Genomic DNA, 25,000 nt, shown 5'->3' on the forward strand with positions numbered 1-25,000 from the left:
TGTGACCCTCAGCATGTGCTGACCCTGCTCTGTGACCCTCAGCATGCGCTGACCCCGCTCTGTGACCCTCAGCATGAGCTGACCCCGCTCTGTGACCCTCAGCATGAGCTGACCCCGCTCTGTGACCCTCAGCATGCGCTGACCCCGCTCTGTGACCCTCAGCATGCGCTGACCCCGCTCTGTGACCCTCAGCATGAGCTGACCCCGCTCTGTGACCCTCAGCATGCGCTGACCCCGCTCTGTGACCCTCAGCATGCGCTGACCCTGCTCTGTGACCCTCAGCATGCGCTGACCCCGCTCTGTGACCCTCAGCATGAGCTGACCCCGCTCTGTGACCCTCAGCATGCGCTGACCCCGCTCTGTGACCCTCAGCATGCGCTGACCCCGCTCTGTGACCCTCAGCATGTGCTGACCCCGCTCACTGTGACCCTCAGCATGCGCTGACCCCGCTCTGTGACCCTCAGCATGCGCTGACCCCGCTCTGTGACCCTCAGCATGCGCTGACCCCGCTCTGTGACCCTCAGCATGTGCTGACCCCGCTCTGTGACCCTCAGCATGCGCTGACCCCGCTCTGTGACCCTCAGCATGCGCTGACCCCGCTCTGTGACCCTCAGCATGTGCTGACCCCGCTCTGTGACCCTCAGCATGCGCTGACCCCGCTCTCTGTGACCCTCAGCATGCGCTGACCTCGCTCTGTGACCCTCAGCATGTGCTGACCCCGCTCTGTGACCCTCAGCATGCGCTGACCCCGCTCTGTGACCCTCAGCATGTGCTGACCCCGCTCTGTGACCCTCAGCATGCGCTGACCCCGCTCTGTGACCCTCAGCATGCGCTGACCCCGCTCTGTGACCCTCAGCATGCGCTGACCCCGCTCATAAAGATCTGATGCTGTAGTTTCTCCTGATGCTGTAGTTTCTCCTGATGCTGTAGTTTCTCCTGATGCTGTAGTTTCTCCTGATGCTGTAGTTTCTCCTGATGCTGTAGTTTCTCCTGATGCTGTAGTTTCTCCTGAAGAAGATCTAATGCTGTAGTTTCTCCTGAAGCTGTAGTTTCTCCTGAAGCTGTAGTTTCTCCTGATGCTGTAGTTTCTCCTGATGCTGTAGCCTGATGCTGTAGTTTCTCCTGAAGAAGATCTGAAGCTGTAGTTTCTCCTGATGCTGTAGTTTCTCCTGAAGAAGATCTGAAGCTGTAGTTTCTCCTGATGCTCTAGTTTCTCCTGATGCTGTAGTTTCTCCTGATGCTGTAGTTTCTCCTGATGCTGTAGTTTCTCCTGATGCTGTAGTTTCTCCTGATGCTGTAGTTTCTCCTGAAGCTGTAGTTTCTCCTGATGCTGTAGTTTCTCCTGATGCTGTAGTTTCTCCTGATGCTGTAGTTTCTCCTGATGCTGTAGTTTCTCCTGATGCTGTAGTTTCTCCTGAAGAAGATCTGATGCTGTAGTTTCTCCTGATGCTGTAGTTTCTCCTGAAGCTGTAGTTTCTCCTGATGCTGTAGTTTCTCCTGATGCTGTAGTTTTTCCTGATGCTGTAGTTTCTCCTGAAGAAGATCTGATGCTGTAGTTTCTCCTGAAGCTGTAGTTTTTCCTGATGCTGTAGTTTCTCCTGAAGCTGTAGTTTCTCCTGAAGCTGTAGTTTCTCCTGATGCTGTAGTTTCTCCTGATGCTGTAGTTTCTCCTGATGCTGTAGTTTCTCCTGAAGAAGATCTGATGCTGTAGTTTCTCCTGATGCTGTAGTTTCTCCTGAAGAAGATCTGATGCTGTAGTTTCTCCTGAAGAAGATCTGATGCTGTAGTTTCTCCTGATGCTGTAGTTTCTCCTGATGCTGTAGTTTCTCCTGAAGAAGATCTGATGCTGTAGTTTCTCCTGAAGCTGTAGTTTCTCCTGAAGCTGTAGTTTCTCCTGATGCTGTAGTTTCTCCTGATGCTGTAGACTGATGCTGTAGTTTCTCCTGAAGAAGATCTGAAGCTGTAGTTTCTCCTGATGCTGTAGTTTCTCCTGAAGCTGTAGTTTCTCCTGATGCTGTAGTTTCTCCTGATGCTGTAGTTTCTCCTGATGCTGTAGTTTCTCCTGATGCTGTAGTTTCTCCTGAAGAAGATCTGAAGCTGTAGTTTCTCCTGAAGCTGTAGTTTCTCCTGATGCTGTAGTTTCTCCTGATGCTGTAGTTTCTCCTGAAGCTGTAGTTTCTCCTGATGCTGTAGTTTCTCCTGATGCTGTAGTTTCTCCTGATGCTGTAGTTTTTCCTGATGCTGTAGTTTCTCCTGAAGAAGATCTGATGCTGTAGTTTCTCCTGAAGCTGTAGTTTTTCCTGATGCTGTAGTTTCTCCTGAAGCTGTAGTTTCTCCTGAAGCTGTAGTTTCTCCTGATGCTGTAGTTTCTCCTGAAGCTGTAGTTTCTCCTGATGCTGTAGTTTCTCCTGAAGAAGATCTGATGCTGTAGTTTCTCCTGAAGAAGATCTGATGCTGTAGTTTCTCCTGATGCTGTAGTTTCTCCTGATGCTGTAGTTTCTCCTGAAGAAGATCTGATGCTGTAGTTTCTCCTGAAGCTGTAGTTTCTCCTGAAGCTGTAGTTTCTCCTGATGCTGTAGTTTCTCCTGATGCTGTAGCCTGATGCTGTAGTTTCTCCTGAAGAAGATCTGAAGCTGTAGTTTCTCCTGATGCTGTAGTTTCTCCTGAAGCTGTAGTTTCTCCTGAAGCTGTAGTTTCTCCTGATGCTGTAGTTTCTCCTGATGCTGTAGCCTGATGCTGTAGTTTCTCCTGAAGAAGATCTGAAGCTGTAGTTTTTCCTGATGCTGTAGTTTCTCCTGATGCTGTAGTTTCTCCTGATGCTGTAGTTTCTCCTGATGCTGTAGTTTCTCCTGATGCTGTAGTTTCTCCTGAAGAAGATCTGAAGCTGTAGTTTCTCCTGAAGCTGTAGTTTCTCCTGATGCTGTAGTTTCTCCTGATGCTGTAGTTTCTCCTGAAGCTGTAGTTTCTCCTGATGCTGTAGTTTCTGCTGAAGAAGATCTGATGCTGTAGTTTCTCCTGATGCTGTAGTTTCTCCTGATGCTGTAGTTTCTCCTGATGCTGTAGTTTCTCCTGATGCTGTAGTTTCTCCTGATGCTGTAGTTTCTCCTGATGCTGTAGTTTCTCCTGATGCTGTAGTTTCTCCTGATGCTGTAGTTTCTCCTGAAGCTGTAGTTTCTCCTGAAGCTGTAGTTTCTCCTGATGCTGTAGTTTCTCCTGATGCTGTAGTTTCTCCTGTAGAAAATTTGATGCTGTAGTTTCTCCTGATGCTGTAGTTTCTCCTGAAGAAGATCTGATGCTGTAGTTTCTCCTGATGCTGTAGTTTCTCCAGTTTCTCCTGAAGCTGTAGTTTCTCCTGATGCTGTAGTTTCTCCTGATGCTGTAGTTTCTCCTGAAGCTGTAGTTTCTCCTGAAGAACATCTGATGCTGTAGTTTCTCCTGAAGAAGATCTGATGCTGTAGTTTCTCCTGATGCTGTAGTTTCTCCTGAAGAAGATCTGATGCTGTAGTTTCTCCTGATGCTGTAGTTTCTCCTGAAGAAGATCTGATGCTGTAGTTTCTCCTGATGCTGTAGTTTCTCCTGATGCTGTAGTTTCTCCTGATGCTGTAGTTTCTCCTGATGCTGTAGTTTCTCCTGAAGGTGTGAGCAGGAGCTCTGACTATAAATGGTCGGTTTATTCTGACTGCTCTGATATTTCTGTCTCTGCACTTTTGGCTTAATCCCTCGGGGAATAAAGTATTTTCTTGCCTGTCTTTGGCATTGGCTGAGGTTTGTTTTGGGCTCGAAATGCTATATTTCTAAATGGTTTGGGGTATTTTTAGAGCGTATAATTTTTGCAGAATGTGCCCGTGGGTAAGAGCTGACCACAGCGATGGGTCTAACGCTCTGCCAGCTGCTTCAGGCCTGCTCTTTCCCAACCAGCAGCAGATTTTAGCTCCTCAAGATAGTGGTTTCTAATCTAACTCATCTTAAGTGATATTTAACATCGTACATAATGAGAACCCACTTCCTGTTTCAATTTTCTTTTCAGTTTCTGCTTTAAATAAAGTATTTAATCACAGTATTTAAAGTTGGCATGAAATATGAATTGCACTCATCTCTTTTCTCCTCTATTGTGCCGTATATCGAGTGAAGAGCAAACAAGAACAAATGTAGGCGGGGCTTGAGTGTGTCTGTGGGGAATTGATTGGATGGTTGTGGTTTGCTATTGGCTGATCTCATGTGAGTGACAGGTGGCCCCGCCCTCGTCATCAGAGAAGAGATGAAGATATTCTGACTCAAGATTATTTACACAATAATGATGTGCATGGAGAAATATTCCATAAAGAAATATGACAAATTTTATTTTGTGATGACTAAATATTCTGTTCTTTAGTGAAAAAGCCTCACATCTTTTCTCAAGAGTGTTTTGCCGATTCCTCTCGCAATAGTTTCTCTCTTTCTCTCTGTCTCTCTCTCTCCATCTCTCTGATTCCTTCTCTCTTTCTCTCTGTCTCCTTCTCTCTTTCTCTCTGTCTCCTTCTCTCCTTCTCTCTTTCTCTCTGTCTCCTTCTCTCTTTCTCTCTGTCTCCTTCTCTCTTTCTCTCGGTCTCCTTCTCTCCTTCTCTCTTTCTCTCTGTCTCCTTCTCTCTTTCTCTCTGTCTCCTTCTCTATTTCTCTCTGTCTCCTTCTCTCCTTCTCTCTGTCTCCTTCTCTCTGACTCCTCTCTTTCTCTCTGTCTCCTTCTCTCTGTCTCCTTCTCTCTTTCTCTCTGACTCCTTCTCTCCTTCTCTCTGACTCCTTCTCTCTTTCTCTCTGACTCCTTCTCTCCTTCTCTCTGACTCCTTCTCTCCTTCTCTCTGACTCATTCTCTCCTTCTCTCTGACTCCTTCTCTCCTTTTCGCTGACTCCTTCTCTCCTTCTCTCTGACTCCTTCTCTCCTTTTCGCTGTCTCCTTCTCTCTTTCTCTCTGTCTCCTTCTCTCTTTCTCTCTGTCTCCTTCTCTCCTCTCTGACTCCTTCTCTCCTTCTCTCTGACTCCTTCTCTCCTGTGTTAAATGTGCTTTTGTTTTGGCTCAGCTGGCATCAATCAGCTCTTGTACTCTCCTCACAAAAGCTCCTTCACTGAAGCTGTATTTAGATTGGCTGCTCAGACCTTTTTATCAATACACACTGATCTTTAATCGCAGATGTCTCTCTCAGACAGTGTTTCATTGTGTTTTGTGCTGTGTGGGTTCAGGCAGAATATGATGGACTGTACAGGTGAGGTCTGAGGATTCTTAACACAAGTTTGTCAGTCTGTACTATGGTTGGACTGTTTTCCGGTCTTTTGATATTGTGGAGCACTGTTCTTTTGCCTCGTTCTGTTTATGTTCACTCGTTTAGCTCTTTCAGCAGCCTCTCATATTCTACTTTTTATTGAACTTTAGAAAAAGGCCTCAAACCGCTTTAAGTGGCGCACTAATGGCTCATTTTACCTCACACTGTCCGCAACCAGCTTACTCATGACAAGAGACGACAAAATGTGTGTGTTTGTGTTTCAGGTTATAGCATTAGCAGACGCAGCAGAAGACACCCGGGAGCGCTTGATCCAGGCGTTTGTGCGTTTACAGAGCGCCACTCACCTGCTCATCCTGCTGCTGTCTCTGTGGCAGGGGCTGAACTCAGAGCAGACCAACATCCTGGAGGCCACACTGCTGCCACTGCTGCACGACACACCACAACTGGTGAGAGAACACACATACACACACACACACACACACTGCTGCACGACCTCCCCTGAGTCCTCTCCAGCCCCTGATGCTGCGTTCACACCGGACGCGATTCACGCGAGGGATTTACATGTTAAGTCAATGCAGAGACGCGAAATGGCATTCTGCGGCGCGATTCGCGCGATTGAGGCGGCAAGATTCGCGCGATTGAGGCGGCGCGAAGGACGCGAATTGCGCGTTTTGAACGCGCGATTCGCGTGAATCGCTCGAATCGCTCAAGTTGAAAAATCTGAACTTTGGCGGATATTTCGCGCCGCGTTAACCAATCAGGAGCTTGCTCTAGTAGTGACAACAATGAGGAGAAAATCTGTATATTAATATCTGGTTCAGACAATATGATTATCACTGTGATAACATTAAATGACATGAAACACAACCCAGTCTCTTTTTGTTAAATGCAAGTTTATGTGTGATCAATAATACAAAAGTATAAGTAATGTATAACAAGCTATACATGAAATAAAGCAAACAATGCAGTCAGACAACGGCAGATAAAATGTTCAAATAGCCCCTGAGTCCTCCTCCAGCCCCTGAGTCCTCTCCAGCCCCTGAGTCCTCCTCCAGCCCCTGAGCCCTCTCCAGCCCCTGAGTCCTCCTCCAGCCCCTGAGTCCTCTCCAGCCCCTGAGTCCTCTCCAGCCCCTGAGTCCTCTCCAGCCCCTGAGTCCTCCTCCAGCCCCTGAGTCCTCTCCAGCCCCTGAGTCCTCTCCAGCCCCTGAGTCCTCTCCAGCCCCTGAGTCCTCTCCAGCCCCTGAGTCCTCCTCCAGCCACTGAGTCCTCTCCAGCCCCTGAGTCCTACTCCAGCCCCTGAGTCCTCTCCAGCCCCTGAGTCCTCTCCAGCCCCTGAGTCCTCCTCCAGCCCCTGAGTCCTCTCCAGCCCCTGAGTCCTCTCCAGCCCCTGAGTCCTCTCCAGCCACTGAGTCCTCTCCAGCCCCTGAGTCCTCCTCCAGCCACTGAGTCCTCTCCAGCCCCTGAGTCCTCTCCAGCCCCTGAGTCCTCCTCCAGCCCCTGAGTCCTCTCCAGCCCCTGAGTCCTCTCCAGCCCCTGAGTCCTCTCCAGCCCCTGAGTCCTCTCCAGCCCCTGAGTCCTCTCCAGCCCCTGAGTCCAGCCCCTGAGTCCTCCTCCAGCCCCTGAGTCCTCCTCCAGCCCCTGAGTCCAGCCCCTGAGTCCTCCTCCAGCCCCTGAGTCCTCTCCAGCCCCTGAGTCCTCTCCAGCCCCTGAGTCCTCTCCAGCCCCTGAGTCCTCCTCCAGCCCCTGAGTCCTCTCCAGCCCCTGAGTCCTCTCCAGCCCCTGAGTCCTCCTCCAGCCCCTGAGTCCTCCTCCAGCCCCTGAGTCCTCCTCCAGCCCCTGAGTCCTCCTCCAGCCCCTGAGTCCTCCTCCAGCCCCTGAGTCCTCTCCAGCCCCTGAGTCCTCTCCAGCCCCTGAGTCCTCCTCCAGCCCCTGAGTCCTCCTCCAGCCCCTGAGTCCTCTCCAGCCCCTGAGTCCTCCTCCAGCCCCTGAGTCCTCCTCCAGCCCCTGAGTCCTCCTCCAGCCCCTGAGTCCTCTCCAGCCCCTGAGTCCTCCTCCAGCCCCTGAGTCCTCTCCATCCCCTGAGTCCTCTCCAGCCCCTGAGTCCTCTCCATCCCCTGAGTCCTCCTCCAGCCCCTGAGTCCTCTCCAGCCCCTGAGTCCTCCTCCAGCCCCTGAGTCCTCTCCATCCCCTGAGTCCTCCTCCAGCCCCTGAGTCCTCTCCAGCCCCTGAGTCCTCTCCAGCCCCTGAGTCCTCCTCCAGCCCCTGAGTCCTCCTCCAGCCCCTGAGTCCTCCTCCAGCCCCTGAGTCCTCTCCAGCCCCTGAGTCCTCCTCCAGCCCCTGAGTCCTCTCCAGCCCCTGAGTCCTCCTCCAGCCCCTGAGTCCTCCTCCAGCCCCTGAGTCCTCTCCAGCCCCTGAGTCCTCTCCAGCCCCTGAGTCCTCCTCCAGCCCCTGAGTCCTCTCCAGCCCCTGAGTCCTCTCCAGCCCCTGAGTCCTCTCCAGCCCCTGAGTCCTCCTCCAGCCCCTGAGTCCTCCTCCAGCCCCTGAGTCCTCTCCAGCCCCTGAGTCCTCCTCCAGCCCCTGAGTCCTCCTCCAGCCCCTGAGTCCTCTCCAGCCCCTGAGTCCTCCTCCAGCCCCTGAGTCCTCCTCCAGCCCCTGAGTCCTCCTCCAGCCCCTGAGTCCTCTCCAGCCCCTGAGTCCTCCTCCAGCCCCTGAGTCCTCTCCAGCCCCTGAGTCCTCTCCAGCCCCTGAGTCCTCCTCCAGCCCCTGAGTCCTCTCCAGCCCCTGAGTCCAGCCCCTGAGTCCTCCTCCAGCCCCTGAGTCCTCCTCCAGCCCCTGAGTCCTCCTCCAGCCCCTGAGTCCTCTCCAGCCCCTGAGTCCTCCTCCAGCCCCTGAGTCCTCTCCAGCCCCTGAGTCCTCCTCCAGCCCCTGAGTCCTCCTCCAGCCCCTGAGTCCTCTCCAGCCCCTGAGTCCTCCTCCAGCCCCTGAGTCCTCTCCAGCCCCTGAGTCCTCTCCAGCCCCTGAGTCCTCCTCCAGCCACTGAGTCCTCTCCAGCCCCTGAGTCCTCTCCAGCCCCTGAGTCCTCCTCCAGCCCCTGAGTCCTCTCCAGCCCCTGAGTCCTCCTCCAGCCACTGAGTCCTCTCCAGCCCCTGAGTCCTCTCCAGCCCCTGAGTCCTCCTCCAGCCCCTGAGTCCTCTCCAGCCCCTGAGTCCTCCTCCAGCCCCTGAGTCCTCCTCCAGCCCCTGAGTCCTCCTCCAGCCCCTGAGTCCTCCTCCAGCCCCTGAGTCCTCTCCATCCCCTGAGTCCTCCTCCAGCCCCTGAGTCCTCTCCAGCCCCTGAGTCCTCCTCCAGCCCCTGAGTCCTCTCATCCCCTGAGTCCTCCTCCAGCCCCTGAGTCCTCTCCAGCCCCTGAGTCCTCCTCCAGCCCCTGAGTCCTCCTCCAGCCCCTGAGTCCTCTCCAGCCCCTGAGTCCTCCTCCAGCCCCTGAGTCCTCCTCCAGCCCCTGAGTCCTCTCCAGCCCCTGAGTCCTCCTCCAGCCCCTGAGTCCTCCTCCAGTCCCTGAGTCCTCCTCCAGCCCCTGAGTCCTCTCCAGCCCCTGAGTCCTCTCCAGCCCCTGAGTCCTCCTCCAGCCCCTGAGTCCTCCTCCAGCCCCTGAGTCCTCTCCAGCCCCTGAGTCCTCTCCAGCCCCTGAGTCCTCCTCCAGCCCCTGAGTCCTCTCCAGCCCCTGAGTCCTCTCCAGCCCCTGAGTCCTCCTCCAGCCCCTGAGTCCTCTCCAGCCCCTGAGTCCTCCTCCAGCCCCTGAGTCCTCCTCCAGCCCCTGAGTCCTCCTCCAGCCCCTGAGTCCTCTCCAGCCCCTGAGTCCTCCTCCAGCCACTGAGTCCTCTCCAGCCCCTGAGTCCTCTCCAGCCCCTGAGTCCTCTCCAGCCCCTGAGTCCTCCTCCAGCCCCTGAGTCCTCCTCCAGCCCCTGAGTCCTCCTCCAGCCCCTGAGTCCTCCTCCAGCCCCTGAGTCCTCCTCCAGCCCCTGAGTCCTCCTCCAGCCCCTGAGTCCTCTCCATCCCCTGAGTCCTCCTCCAGCCCCTGAGTCCTCTCCAGCCCCTGAGTCCTCCTCCAGCCCCTGAGTCCTCTCATCCCCTGAGTCCTCCTCCAGCCCCTGAGTCCTCTCCAGCCCCTGAGTCCTCCTCCAGCCCCTGAGTCCTCCTCCAGCCCCTGAGTCCTCTCCAGCCCCTGAGTCCTCCTCCAGCCCCTGAGTCCTCTCCAGCCCCTGAGTCCTCCTCCATCCCCTGAGTCCTCCTCCATCCCCTGAGTCCTCCTCCAGTCCCTGAGTCCTCCTCCAGCCCCTGAGTCCTCTCCAGCCCCTGAGTCCTCCTCCAGCCCCTGAGTCCTCCTCCAGTCCCTGAGTCCTCCTCCAGCCCCTGAGTCCTCTCCAGCCCCTGAGTCCTCTCCAGCCCCTGAGTCCTCCTCCAGCCCCTGAGTCCTCCTCCAGCCCCTGAGTCCTCTCCAGCCCCTGAGTCCTCTCCAGCCCCTGAGTCCTCCTCCAGCCCCTGAGTCCTCTCCAGCCCCTGAGTCCTCTCCAGCCCCTGAGTCCTCCTCCAGCCCCTGAGTCCTCTCCAGCCCCTGAGTCCTCCTCCAGCCCCTGAGTCCTCCTCCAGCCCCTGAGTCCTCCTCCAGCCCCTGAGTCCTCTCCAGCCCCTGAGTCCTCCTCCAGCCACTGAGTCCTCTCCAGCCCCTGAGTCCTCTCCAGCCCCTGAGTCCTCTCCAGCCCCTGAGTCCTCCTCCAGCCCCTGAGTCCTCCTCCAGCCCCTGAGTCCTCCTCCAGCCCCTGAGTCCTCCTCCAGCCCCTGAGTCCTCCTCCAGCCCCTGAGTCCTCCTCCAGCCCCTGAGTCCTCCTCCAGCCCCTGAGTCCTCCTCCAGCCCCTGAGTCCTCTCCATCCCCTGAGTCCTCCTCCAGCCCCTGAGTCCTCTCCAGCCCCTGAGTCCTCCTCCAGCCCCTGAGTCCTCTCATCCCCTGAGTCCTCCTCCAGCCCCTGAGTCCTCTCCAGCCCCTGAGTCCTCCTCCAGCCCCTGAGTCCTCTCCAGCCCCTGAGTCCTCTCCATCCCCTGAGTCCTCCTCCATCCCCTGAGTCCTCCTCCAGCCCCTGAGTCCTCTCCATACCCTGAGTCCTCTCCATCCCCTGAGTCCTCTCCAGCCCCTGAGTCCTCTCCAGCCCCTGAGTCCTCTCCAGCCCCTGAGTCCTCCTCCAGCCCCTGAGTCCTCCTCCAGCCCCTGAGTCCTCCTCCAGCCCCTGAGTCCTCTCCAGCCCCTGAGTCCTCTCCAGCCCCTGAGTCCTCCTCCAGCCCCTGAGTCCTCTCCATCCCCTGAGTCCTCTCCATCCCCTGAGTCCTCCTCCATCCCCTGAGTCCTCCTCCATCCCCTGAGTCCTCTCCATACCCTGAGTCCTCTCCATCCCCTGAGTCCTCTCCAGCCCCTGAGTCCTCTCCAGCCCCTGAGTCCTCTCCATCCCCTGAGTCCTCCTCCATCCCCTGAGTCCTCCTCCAGCCCCTGAGTCCTCTCCAGCCCCTGAGTCCTCTCCAGCCCCTGAGTCCTCTCCATCCCCTGAGTCCTCCTCCATCCCCTGAGTCCTCCTCCAGCCCCTGAGTCCTCTCCATACCCTGAGTCCTCTCCATCCCCTGAGTCCTCTCCAGCCCCTGAGTCCTCTCCATCCCCTGAGTCCTCTCCATCCCCTGAGTCCTCCTCCATCCCCTGAGTCCTCCTCCAGCCCCTGAGTCCTCTCCATACCCTGAGTCCTCTCCATCCCCTGAGTCCTCTCCAGCCCCTGAGTCCCCTCCAGCCCCTGAGTCCTCTCCAGCCCCTGAGTCCTCTCCAGCCCCTGAGTCCTCCTCCAGCCCCTGAGTCCTCTCCAGCCCCTGAGTCCTCCTCCAGCCCCTGAGTCCTCTCCAGCCCCTGAGTCCTCCTCCAGCCCCTGAGTCCTCCTCCAGTCCCTGAGTCCTCTCCAGCCCCTGAGTCCTCTCCATCCCCTGAGTCCTCTCCAGCCCCTGAGTCCTCCTCCAGCCCCTGAGTCCTCCTCCAGCCCCTGAGTCCTCCTCCAGCCCCTGAGTCCTCTCCAGCCCCTGAGTCCTCTCCATCCCCTGAGTCCTCTCCAGCCCCTGAGTCCTCCTCCAGCCCCTGAGTCCTCCTCCAGCCCCTGAGTCCTCCTCCAGTCCCTGAGTCCTCTCCAGCCCCTGAGTCCTCCTCCAGCCCCTGAGTCCTCCTCCAGTCCCTGAGTCCAGCCCCTGAGTCCTCTCCAGTCCCTGAGTCCTCTCCAGCCCCTGAGTCCTCTCCAGTCCCTGAGTCCTCCTCCAGCCCCTGAGTCCTCTCCAGCCCCTGAGTCCTCTCCAGCCCCTGAGTCCAGCCCCTGAGTCCTCTCCAGCCCCTGAGTCCAGCCCCTGAGTCCTCTCCAGCCCCTGAGTCCAGCCCCTGAGTCCTCTCCAGCCCCTGAGTCCTCTCCAGCCCCTGAGTCCTCCTCCAGCCCCTGAGTCCTCCTCCAGCCCCTGAGTCCTCCTCCAGCCCCTGAGTCCTCTCCAGTCCCTGAGTCCTCTCCAGCCCCTGAGTCCTCTCCAGTCCCTGAGTCCTCCTCCAGCCCCTGAGTCCTCTCCAGCCCCTGAGTCCTCTCCAGCCCCTGAGTCCTCTCCAGCCCCTGAGTCCTCTCCAGCCCCTGAGTCCTCCTCCAGCCCCTGAGTCCTCCTCCAGCCCCTGAGTCCTCCTCCAGCCCCTGAGTCCTCCTCCAGCCCCTGAGTCCTCTCCAGTCCCTGAGTCCTCCTCCAGCCCCTGAGTCCTCCTCCAGCCCCTGAGTCCTCTTCAGTCCCTGAGTCCTCCTCCAGCCCCTGAGTCCTCCTCCAGCCCCTGAGTCCTCCTCCAGCCCCTGAGTCCTCCTCCAGCCCCTGAGTCCTCCTCCAGCCCCTGAGTCCTCCTCCAGCCCCTGAGTCCTCCTCCAGCCCCTGAGTCCTCCTCCAGCCCCTGAGTCCTCCTCCAGCCCCTGAGTCCTCCTCCAGCCCCTGAGTCCTCTCCAGCCCCTGAGTCCTCTCCAGCCCCTGAGTCCTCTCCAGCCCCTGAGTCCTCCTCCAGCCCCTGAGTCCTCCTCCAGCCCCTGAGTCCTCCTCCAGCCCCTGAGTCCTCCTCCAGCCCCTGAGTCCTCCTCCAGCCCCTGAGTCCTCCTCCAGCCCCTGAGTCCTCCTCCAGCCCCTGAGTCCTCCTCCAGCCCCTGAGTCCTCCTCCAGCCCCTTGAGTCCTCCTCCAGCCCCTGAGTCCTCTCCAGCCCCTGAGTCCTACTCCAGCCCCTGAGTCCTCTCCAGCCCCTGAGTCCTCCTCCAGCCCCTGAGTCCTCTCCAGCCCCTGAGTCCTCCTCCAGCCCCTGAGTCCTCTCCAGCCACTGAGTCCTCTCCAGCCCCTTGAGTCCTCCTCCAGCCCCTGAGTCCTCCTCCAGCCCCTGAGTCCTCTCCAGCCACTGAGTCCTCTCCAGCCCCTTGAGTCCTCCTCCAGCCCCTGAGTCCTCTCCAGCCCCTGAGTCCTACTCCAGCCCCTGAGTCCTACTCCAGCCCCTGAGTCCTCCTCCAGCCCCTGAGTCCTCTCCAGCCCCTGAGTCCTCCTCCAGCCCCTGAGTCCTCTCCAGCCCCTGAGTCCTCCTCCAGCCACTGAGTCCTCCTCCAGCCCCTGAGTCCTCTCCAGCCCCTTGAGTCCTCCTCCAGCCCCTGAGTCCTCTCCAGCCCCTGAGTCCTACTCCAGCCCCTGAGTCCTCTCCAGCCCCTGAGTCCTCTCCAGTCCCTGAGTCCTCCTCCAGCCCCTGAGTCCTCCTCCAGTCCCTGAGTCCTATGTCGTAATACCAGTGTAATACCTGCTATTATACAAATTTGTGTCCTCATAAATCACAAAAATAAATACAGACACACACGCAGACACACTTTAATTATACTCTAAATACTCCAAGATCTTAGTGTAGTGTGAGACTTAAGCTGATTGCTGAAAGTCTTCCGGTCCACCACAGCTCTCAAACTGTTGACAGTCAGACATGCTATAAATTTTTCTGCTGAAGGAACCAGAGCCGTGAAGGAAAGGCATTCAAGTTTGGAATGCAGTAAAAACCCACTGTGGTGATGATCTTCATCCTCTTTATAAAACTTTAAGTTTAAGAGATAGAGAGGTAAAGAAAGAAACATAGTCATTTTTTTGTAAAATGAAAAGAGCACATTTTGAGAGAATGGAGAAATAAGCCATGAATGTGCACAAATGCCCCTTCTCTGCATAGCTTTCCTTCTCCCACCCCTCCTTACAGCCGATGTCTTTAACCCTAATGGTCCCTCTCAGCCTGTAGAATTCCTGCAAGGCTTTATCTCGGTTTCAAAGGCTCCAGTAATGTAGGATGTCTTCTGATATGGTGAAAACAGACTCCAGAGTCATTGTGTTCCTGATGCCAGTCACTTCATCACTCACATGTTCAGGCTTGTCTGGTCAGCTGTTGCTGTCTCCACACCGCTCTTTACGCTCAATGTGCTCCTATACTCGTGGATGAGTGTGTGGATTTCATAAGGTCTTCTTCCACTTCATAAGGAAAGCTGCGACAGTTGAGTGCATGAGGACTTGTTTTGGTCAATGAAGTTCTTTTCAATGACCTCTCACACTATTTTCAATACAACAAGGCATGGAATAGTGCATTAGTATGCAAATGGCACACCTGTTGATTACAATGAGGCCATCTTGAGACTAACAAACTCAGTGTCATTAGATAAAGGTCAGTTGTGGAGATAAATAGTGCATGGACAGACATTTAATGAGTATTTTCACATTGTTTGTTTATTAAAGGGTTAGTTCACCCAAAAATGTAAATTGTGTCATTATTGACTGAGCCTCATGTGGTTGGACACCCGTCAGACCTCCGTTCATCTTCAGACACAAATGAAGATATTTTAGTGTAAATCTGATGCTCTGAAAGGCCTCCATTGGCTCAATGCACTTTACACTCTCAAGACCCTTAAAAGACACTAAAGACGTCGATACAAAGTCCATCTCACTACAGTGGGTCTACAATAACTTTATGAAGAGATGAGAATAGTTTTTAAATAACGACTTATATAGTGATGACGATTTCAAAACACAGCATCATGAAGCTTCGAAGCGTTATGAATCAGTGAGTCGATTCATGATTCGTATCGCGTGTCAAACCGCCAAACTGCTGAAATTTGGCGATTCAAACCGCTGAATCGACTCGCTGATTCATAATGCTCTGAACCGCTGAATCGACTCGCTGATTCATAACGCTCTGAACCGCTGAATCGACTCGCTGATTCATAATGCTCTGAACCACTGAATCGACTCACTGATTCATAACGCTTCGAAGCTTCATGATGCCTTGTTTTGAAATCGTGGGAAAGGGATGGAAGCCTTTACCCACTGTCTGTGTTTTTAATGTTAATCAAACAACAAATGAAAGCACTGTTTATTTTATATGTATCTTTGCTCTATATTATGTGTGTTGTGTTGTAGTTTGGTTACACCCCTAATAGAATCCAGTGTGCTAGAACACACAGCCGTCATGTGTCTGTTATTACTCAGGCTGGTGTAATCCGCTAATTTCCTCCCTTGGAGACTGGTATCTGCTTTATCAGTGTCTTACTCTTCTCGTCCCTCTGGATGTCTCCTGTAGTCAATGAAGGGCTGGTCCTGTCATCAGCGTAACGAGGCTGATTACCTGCCATTAGATCTCATTAAGGCCTGTCTGTATGGCGACATAGTCGGCCCACATTCCACCTGCCTGTCAACACCCGGCCCATCTCTGAGGGCTGGACGTGCTGCAGGCCAGACTTATAGACGCGCTCACACACACACACACACACACACACACACACACACACACACACACACACACACACACACACACACACACACGCACACATCTCTGTTCACAGGGAGTTACTTTCCATTCATGAGGCATGTGGCAAACCCTACTTCACAACCCATGCAAGAAAACATGTACTCACTTAAAATTCCACTTAAAGGTTTATGGCTTGTTTGTATGTAGATCGAGTTTTAGATGTGGCTAGAAAAATGCGGGATGGTTCGGGAGTGTTTGTGGCTCATGGAATAAAAACACCAGATGAATGAGAGAGCATTACAAATGAATACGGTATATAAAGAGAGATTTCTGTAGAGGCAAAATAAAGTGTGAAAATCATATAGTGATGCACCGATCATGATTTTACATGGCCGATTCGGATACCGATTTCCGATTTTTTTTTTACACAATAAAGTCATGAAAGTATACATGAACAATATGTTTATTTGGTATTTAACAGGCTAAATTGGCTTTTGGCTAATGAAAACAAGTCCGCAATCTGAAATTAACAGGAAATTGAATTGGAAATTAAAAGGCTGAAAGGTGAAATTAAAGGCAACTGCATATTCTGCAACCCAAACAAAGATGTTACTTAAATCAGCATTTGTTTTTAAATTTAGTGTAAAGAAAAAAAATCTTTACCAGTGAAATTCAATAAAACCAAAGTATATAATTGTTCCAAAATGTTAAATCAAATGTTTAGTGCAACGAAAAAAACTAAGATGCTACAGCAGGTGCTTTTTAAATCAAATTAAGTCAATGTAATTTTAAGGTAAAATAAAAGGTAACACTTTAGAATAATGGACATTAGTTAACATTAGTTAATGTATTAACTAACATGAACTAACTATGAGCAGTACATTAGTTACTGTATTTGTTCATCTTTGTTAGTTAATATAAATCCAGCTGTTCATGGTTTGTTCATGTTAGTTCACAGTGCATTAACTAATGTTAACAAGATTTTAATAATGCAGTTATCGCTCATTAGTAAATGTTTAAATTAACATTAACAAAGTTTAATAAACGCTTTATAAGTGCAGATCATTATTAGTTAATGTTAACTAATGTAGTTAACTAATGTTAATGACCATTATTCTAAAGTGTTACCAAATATAAATGATCATCCTATAGGCTACAGAACTGATAGTATTTCATTTCTAAAGTCCAGGCATGTTCTTCTTTAGGCTACAAAAAGAAGTATTTCGGCTTTTTCACAAGTTAGTCTGTTTCGTTCTCATCCGATCCAACACGTGAGAAGCAGAGCTGAACAAACGCTCACCATCTACACTTGAGCAGGGCGGAGAGGTAAGCTCGCGCAACTTCAGCTCACGCAACTTCAGCTCGCGCAACTTCAGCTCACGCAACTTCAGCTCACGCAACTTCAGCTCGCGCAACTTCAGCTCGCGCAACTTCAGCTCACGCAACTTCAGCTCACGCAACTTCAGCTCGCGCAACTTCAGCTCGCGCAACTTCAGCTCGCGCAACTTCAGCTCGCGCAACTTCAGCTCGCGCAACTTCAGCTCGCACAACTTCAGCTCACGCAACTTCAGCTCGCACAACTTCAGCTCACGCAACTTCAGCTCACGCAACTTCAGCTCGCGCAACTTCAGCTCACGCAACTTCAGCTCGCACAACTTCAGCTCACGCAACTTCAGCTCACGCAACTTCAGCTCGCGCAACTTCAGCTCACGCAACTTCAGCTCACGCAACTTCAGCTCGCGCAACTTCAGCTCACGCAACTTCAGCTCGCACAACTTCAGCTCACGCAACTTCAGCTCGCGCAACTTCAGCTCGCGCAACTTCAGCTCACGCATCTTCAGCTCGCGCAACTTCAGCTCGCGCAACTTCAGCTCGCGCAACTTCAGCTCGCACAACTTCAGCTCACGCATCTTCAGCTTGCGCAACTTCAGATCACGCATCTTCAGCTCGCTCAACTTCAGCTCGCTCAACTTCAGATCACGCATCTTCAGCTCGCTCAACTTCAGCTCGCTCAACTTCAGCTCAGCTCGCACAACTTCAGCTCGCGCAACTTCAGATCACGCAACTTCAGCTCGCGCAACTTCAGCTCACTCAACTTCAGCTCGCGCAACTTCAGCTCGCACAACTTCAGCTCGCACAACTTCAGCTCGCACAACTTCAGCTCGCGCAACTTCAGCTCGCGCAGCTTCAGCTCGCGCAACTTCAGCTCGCGCAACTTCAGCTCGCTCAACCTCCGCTCGCTCAACTTCAGCTCACTCAACTTCAGCTCGCGCAGGAAAGCGGCTCTTCATTCCCTTCAGCGTATCTCGTCAGTTCTCCAGTTTCCGTTAGTAACACACATGTGACATATTCGCGAATGATTGCAATATAGGCGTATGTGCACGCGGGCGCACTTCCGGATAAATCGGCAGAAAAATACAAAGAAAACCGGTTTTTGGCCGGTCAACCGGTGCATCCCTAAAATCACAAACTCTTAACCCCAGTTCCTCTTGTTCAGTGAGTTCAGCTGATGAGTTCTTCCGTGTGTTTGTTCCTCAGGGCTGGGAGGAGAGTGTGGATGCAGCCGTCTCTCACCTCTTGAAGACATGTCTGTCACGCAGCCCCAAAGATCAGGCCATCAGCTTGAGCTCCGGCCCGCTCGCCATCCCCAAAGACACGGCCCGTCTGAAGAAGCACATCACGCTGCTCTGCGACCGCTTGGGCAAGGGCGGCCGGCTCTCGCTCTCCTCAGAAGCCAATGTCCCAACACCACTCATGATGCCAGGTAATGTTCGCCTTCGGGTCTCCAATGTAAAGCTCAAGCCAATATGTTTCAAAACCTTTTGTTGTAAAGGAATCATGTGGAGCCCAATATAGAGCCTTGGGGTACTCCACATGCTGGGAGGCGGGAGGAGTTCCCACTTTGAAACAGTCTCGAGCTGAATCCCAATTCAGAGGTTGCACGCTTTGAAGTCAATGAAGGTCGAAGCGAACGCTGTTAAATGGGACGGTCTAGCCAACTGCGGATTTCTCTTGTCGCCTAGCAACTGTGACAGCTGGAAGGTGCTGGAAGAGATATTCAACTGTCTGACAACAGCCGGTGTAAATATGTTCCGCTTGGCGCATAATAAAGTCAAATCACATCTTGGTCAACATTTCAACAGGTTTAAAGTTTTTTATCGTTAGATATTTGAGTAAGTTTAAACCCAATACTTGCATTTAAAAGTGCAATCTGGCATTTTCTCTCAGCACGCTATGAATCTTGGGATAGGCTAGGCTGCGAAAGATCCACTCGTTCTAATGTAAAGCCTTCTGGGACGGCCTTCGAAGGATGCCGCCTCTGAATCGGGACGCAGCTAATGCTCTATATTTATTTAATGATAACCACTGTAAAGTTGTGCTACTCATGCCACACCACAGTATTAAAGGGATAGTTCACCCAAAAATGAAAATTCTGTCATCATTTACTCACCCTCAAGTTGTTCCAAACCTGTATGAGTTTCCTCTGTTGAACACAAAAGAAGATATTTGGAAGAATGTTTGTAACTAAGCAGAGAGAGCAACCATTGACTACCATAGGATTTTTCCCCTACTATGGTAGTCAATGGTTGCTGTATCTGCTTGGTTACAAACATTCTTCAAAATATCTTCTTTTGTGTTCAACAGAAGAAACTCATACAGGTTTGGAACAACTTGAGGGCGATGACAAAAATGATGTAAATGATGACAGAATTTTCCTTTTTGGGTGAACTATCCGTTTAACCCATTTGTGCCCAAATTGTTCTGAATGGTTTCCTGCATATAGTCATGTTAATCGTGTCCTATGTGAACAGGTTCTGCATTTATTTTCCCCAGGTTTTAGTTTTTTTTCTTGAAAAGCGTATTTGAATGTGCAGAAACTATAGTTATTAATATGTCGTATGCACCACTTCAGTGTCAAATTTGACTAGGAGGAGAACATTTGGCATCTAAACTCAAAATAACGGCTTTCAACAGATCAATCTTTATTCATAAACACATTTATTGTGTATTAAAGTCGAAGAATATTCGATGCGAACTCAAAAAAGCTGCATCTATCTTATAATCTGTATGAAAATACAACAAACAACAAATACATTTGTCTTAAAGTGGTGGAACATAGAGCAGAACAAAGTGCAGCCATTAAGTTGCCCTAACAGGGCATTGTGTATCAAAAAGTTAAATGAAAATAAATTAATATAATGACGAAAAAATTACATCTATATAACAAAAAAAATTAAATAAAAAAATAGTCCCATAGTATTCAATGGCTGACTGTAGTAGGTGATTTCATATAATAATGTAAATGTAAACTCGTCTGAATTTCCACATTATAATGGAATCATAAGCTATAGTCATAAAGTGAATGAGGGTCCTTGACCCATTAGAATGAAACACATCCAAACTGGATGAAGGGACCTCAATATTTGGGCCCTTACAAGACATAATATCATAAAATATGATATTTTTCCCTATCGAATTAAGGTCTGTACAGTAGAGAAGTCAGTTAAAGGGTTAATGTTTTAGGTGGGATATTATGAAAGCAAAAAGCACTAAAGACCATAAATCTTGATTTATGAACCTGTTAACACAGTATAGCCCATTTCCCCATTATATGTTCAACTATAGCTGCCACTGGGACTTTTGACTAAGTGGACAAAAAACTATAGATCTCTTGTAAGAATTGTTAGGGTTAGGGTTAGGGTTAGGGTTAGGGTCAACAAAAATATTTATTAGTAACATGAAAATGCACTTTGTTTGGGAGGGTTTGCCTTCGCTATGCTTCCTGGAAGTAGGGGTAGGAAGTTGGCAGCCTCATGTGACAGGAAGGAAGTTAATACCTTTTTTTTTCTCTTGAAATCCTTTATTTGGTTGTTTTCTTGCGTGTCATTGAGATTAAAAACACGGATACTATCTAGAAAAATACTTACAAAAAGGAAAATGACAACTATATATGGGCTTAAATGGGTTAGTAATGCCTCCTGTAGGGCAGCAGCACAGCTCTCTCAGTCACTCCGCCATGTTTGGGGGATTTAACAACGGCTTATTCTGGATTATGATGTGGTTACAGTTCCAGATCTCAACATGCTGACACCGTTTTCATTCATCCGGCAGCTTTGAGTGTGAATGATCTTTATTCAAAGTTTCAGAAATGTGCATTAAAAATAGATTAATTTAAAATGTTGATTTATTTTTATGGCTAGTAACACATTTACCAATTTTGACACTTTTATTCTGACAGTTAATACAGCTCAAATGTAAATAAAGATAATGTGAGCACTCACACTCAACACTGTGAGTTTGTGTAGCTAACCGCCTCCGCATTCACATATAAGGATGGACAATATGACCAAAATCTTACAAATTCAATCTTTAAAAATGTTTCTCGTTCTGGTTTTGTAGAAGAACATCGCTTTGGTTGTGCTTCGGCTCAGTGTGATTGTGTATGAATATGATCTTCCCAATAGATCATTCTTTACAGTGAACTCTGTTATGGTGCGTTCACACCGGACGCGAATGAATTTACATGTTAAGTCAATGCAAAGATGCGAATAGACAATCTGCGGAGCGAATTGAGTGTTTGACGCGTGATTCGCGCTAATGGTTGAAAAATCTGAACTTTGCGCCGCGTTAACCAATCAGGAGCTTGCTCTGGTAGTGACAACAATGAGGAGAAAATCTGGTTTATATTAATCATATATTAATATCTGGTTCAGAAAAGTGTGCATATGATTATCACTGTGATAACATTAAATGACATGAAACACAACACAGTCTCTTTTTGTTAAATGCAAGTTTATGTTTGATCAATAATACAAAAGTATAAGTAAAAGGTATAAGAAGCTACACATGAAATAAAGCAAACAATTCAGTCAAACATTCAAAGTCAGATCACATGATCAACTCCACACACACCAGATCACATGATCAACTCCACACACACCAGATCACATGTTCAACTCCACACACACCAGATCACATGATCAACTCCACACACACCAGATCACATGTTCAACTCCACACACACCAGATCACATGTTCAACTCCACACACACCAGATCACATGATCAACTCCACACACACCAGATCACATGTTCAACTCCACACACACCAGATCACATGTTCAACTCCACACACACCAGATCACATGATCAACTCCACACACACCAGATCACATGATCAACTCCACACACACCAGATCACATGATCAACTCCACACACACCAGATCACATGTTCAACTCCACACACACCAGATCACATGATCAACTCCACACACACCAGATCACATGATCAACTCCACACACACCAGATCACATGTTCAACTCCACACACACCAGATCACATGATCAACTCCACACACACCAGATCACATGATCAACTCCACACACACCAGATCACATGATCAACTCCACACACACCAGATCACATGATCAACTCCACACACACCAGATCACATGATCAACTCCACACACACCAGATCACAATAGGTGTGTTCGACATCGGCTGCGGCTGGATGCAACTGATCGGCGAGAGTAGCCGCGTGCAGGCGGGGAGGAGCTGCAAACACAGACGTGAAGTCGGACACTTTCTGCTTCCCGCAGTGACGCTCGCGCTGTGTTTGCATACTTTATCAGCTGAAGTGAAATAAATGCAATATTTGGCAATACACAGATGTTTCAGAGACATTATTGTCATGTTATACTTTATGCACTGCTTAATACAGCGTGTGTTTGTACAAGAATAAAGTTCAACATATAAGCCTACACTATCAATGAAGTGGGGTCTACGTTTTTTATCAGTTTTATTTTGATAAACATGACAATATTACACTGCGCCTACATGAAAGTAGGTTTTACTGTTATAAAAAACAGATTTATGAGCATTAGTGGAACTGAAGGTTTTAGAATAAACACGAAACACACGTGATCGCTGTCATGCGGTGAATCTGGCCAATCGTGGAACAGCTGTGTCGTCATCAGAGCCCGTGCAGCCTCATGCAGTCGCTCTGGAGAAACTGCACCGGCTGTAATCGCCGGCTGCTCTCGAATCGCTCTCGCGGCACTTTGTTGACATACGTCACTGTCACGTGGCGTCGGCGCTGCCTCAAGTCGGACAAAATTTCTAACCGGCATGCACTGCTTCAAGTCAGCCGCCGATCGGTCTGCGCATCGCTGGGTGAAGTCGAACAAGCCTATTTTCAGCTCCACACACACAAGATCACATGTTCAACTCCACACACACCAGATCACATGATCAACTCCACACACACCAGATCACATGATCAACTCCACACACACCAGATCACATGATCAACTCCACACACACCAGATCACATGATCAACTCCACACACACCAGATCACATTTTCAGCTCCACACACACCAGATCACATGTTCAACTCCACACACACCAGATCACATGATCAACTCCACACACACCAGATCACATGATCAACTCCACACACACCAGATCACATGTTCAACTCCACACACACCAGATCACATGATCAACTCCACACACACCAGATCACATGATCAACTCCACACACACCAGATCACATGATCAACTCCACACACACCAGATCACATGTTCAACTCCACACACACCAGATCACATGTTCAACTCCACACACACCAGATCACATGTTCAACTCCACACACACCAGATCACATGATCAACTCCACACACACCAGACTCCACACACACCAGATCACATGATCAACTCCACACACACCAGATCACATTTTCAGCTCCACACACACCAGATCACATGTTCAACTCCACACACACCAGATCACATGATCAACTCCACACACACCAGATCACATGTTCAACTCCACACACACCAGATCACATGATCAACTCCACACACACCAGATCACATGATCAACTCCCCACACACCAGATCACATGATCAACTCCACACACACCAGATCACATGATCAACTCCACACACACCAGATCACATGTTCAACTCCACACACACCAGATCACATGATCAACTCCACACACACCAGATCACATGATCAACTCCACACACACCAGATCACATTAGGCTTGTTCGACTTCACCCAGCGATGCGCAGACCGATCGGCGGCTGACTTGAAGCAGTGCATGCCGGTTAGAAATTTTGTCCGACTTGAGGCAGCGCCGACGCCACGTGACAGTGACGTATGTCAACAAAGCCCCGCGAGAGCGATTCGAGAGCAGCCGGCGATTACAGCCAGTGCAGTTTCTCCAAAGCAGCTGCTCGAGGCTGCAGGGGCTCTGATGACGACACAGCTGTTCCACGATTGGCCAGATTCACCGCATGACAGCGATCACGTGTGTTTCGTGTTTATTCTAAAACCTTCAGCTCCACTAATGCGCACAAATCTGTTTTTTACAACAGTAAAACCTCCTTTCATGTAGTCGCGATGTTATATTGTCATGTTTATCAAAATATAACTGATTAAAAACATAGACCCCACTTCATTGATAGTGTAGGCTTATATGTTGAACTTTATTCTTGTAAAAACACACGCTGTATTAAGCAGTGCATAAAGTATTACATGACAATAATGTCTCTGAAACATCTGTGTATTGCCAAATATTGCATTTATTTCACTTCAGCTGTTAAAGTGTGCAAACACAGCGCGAGCGTCACCGCGGGAAGCAGAAAGTGTCCGACTTCACGTCTGTGTTTGCAGCTCCTCCGCCTGCACGCGGCTACTCTCGCCGATCAGTTGCATCCAGCCGCAGCCGATGTCGAACACACCTAACATCACATGATCAACTCCACACACACCAGATCACATGTTCAACTCCACACACACCAGATCACATGATCAACTCCACACACACCAGATCACATGTTCAACTCCACACACACCAGATCACATGATCAACTCCACACACACCAGATCACATGATCAACTCCACACACACCAGATCACATGATCAACTCCACACACACCAGATCACATGTTCAACTCCACACACACCAGATCACATGTTCAACTCCACACACACCAGATCACATGATCAACTCCACACACACCAGATCACATGATCAACTCCACACACACCAGATCACATGTTCAACTCCACACACACCAGATCACATGTTCAACTCCACACACACCAGATCACATGTTCAACTCCACACACACCAGATCACATGTTCAACTCCACACACACCAGATCACATGATCAACTCCACACACACCAGATCACATGATCAACTCCACACACACCAGATCACATGTTCAACTCCACACACACCAGATCACATGTTCAACTCCACACACACCAGATCACATGATCAACTCCACACACACCAGATCACATGTTCAACTCCACACACACCAGATCACATGATCAACTCCACACACACCAGATCACATGTTCAACTCCACACACACCAGATCACATGTTCAACTCCACACACACCAGATCACATGATCAACTCCACACACACCAGATCACATGATCAACTCCACACACACCAGATCACATGATCAACTCCACACACACCAGATCACATGATCAACTCCACACACACCATATCACATGTTCAACTCCACACACACCAGATCACATGTTCAACTCCACACACACCAGATCACATGATCAGCTCCACACACACCAGATCACATGTTCAGCTCCACACACAACAGATCACATGATCAACTCCACACACACCAGATCACATTTTCAACTCCACACACACCAGATCACATGTTCAACTCCACACACACCAGATCACATGTTCAGCTCCACACACACCAGATCACATGTTCAGCTCCACACACAACAGATCACATGATCAACTCCACACACACCAGATCACATTTTCAACTCCACACACACCAGATCACATGATCAACTCCACACACACCAGATCACATGATCAACTCCACACACAC

The 25,000-nt window shown here is 50.3% G+C and overlaps 1 protein-coding gene across 1 annotated transcript in view; it reads left to right on the top strand.

Annotated features, from left to right (window-relative positions):
- Positions 1-25,000, top strand: part of bbs9 (Bardet-Biedl syndrome 9) — a 223,028-nt gene that overhangs the window by 80,975 nt on the left and 117,053 nt on the right. Inside the window, 2 exon segments of the mRNA XM_079836550.1 lie at positions 5,519-5,701; positions 17,634-17,859. Coding sequence (XP_079692676.1) covers positions 5,519-5,701; positions 17,634-17,859 — 409 coding nt within the window.

This window comes from Gobio gobio (assembly GCF_949357685.1).
Source record: "Gobio gobio genome assembly, chromosome: 15".
In the NCBI taxonomy this organism is placed as follows: Eukaryota; Metazoa; Chordata; class Actinopteri; order Cypriniformes; family Gobionidae; genus Gobio; species Gobio gobio.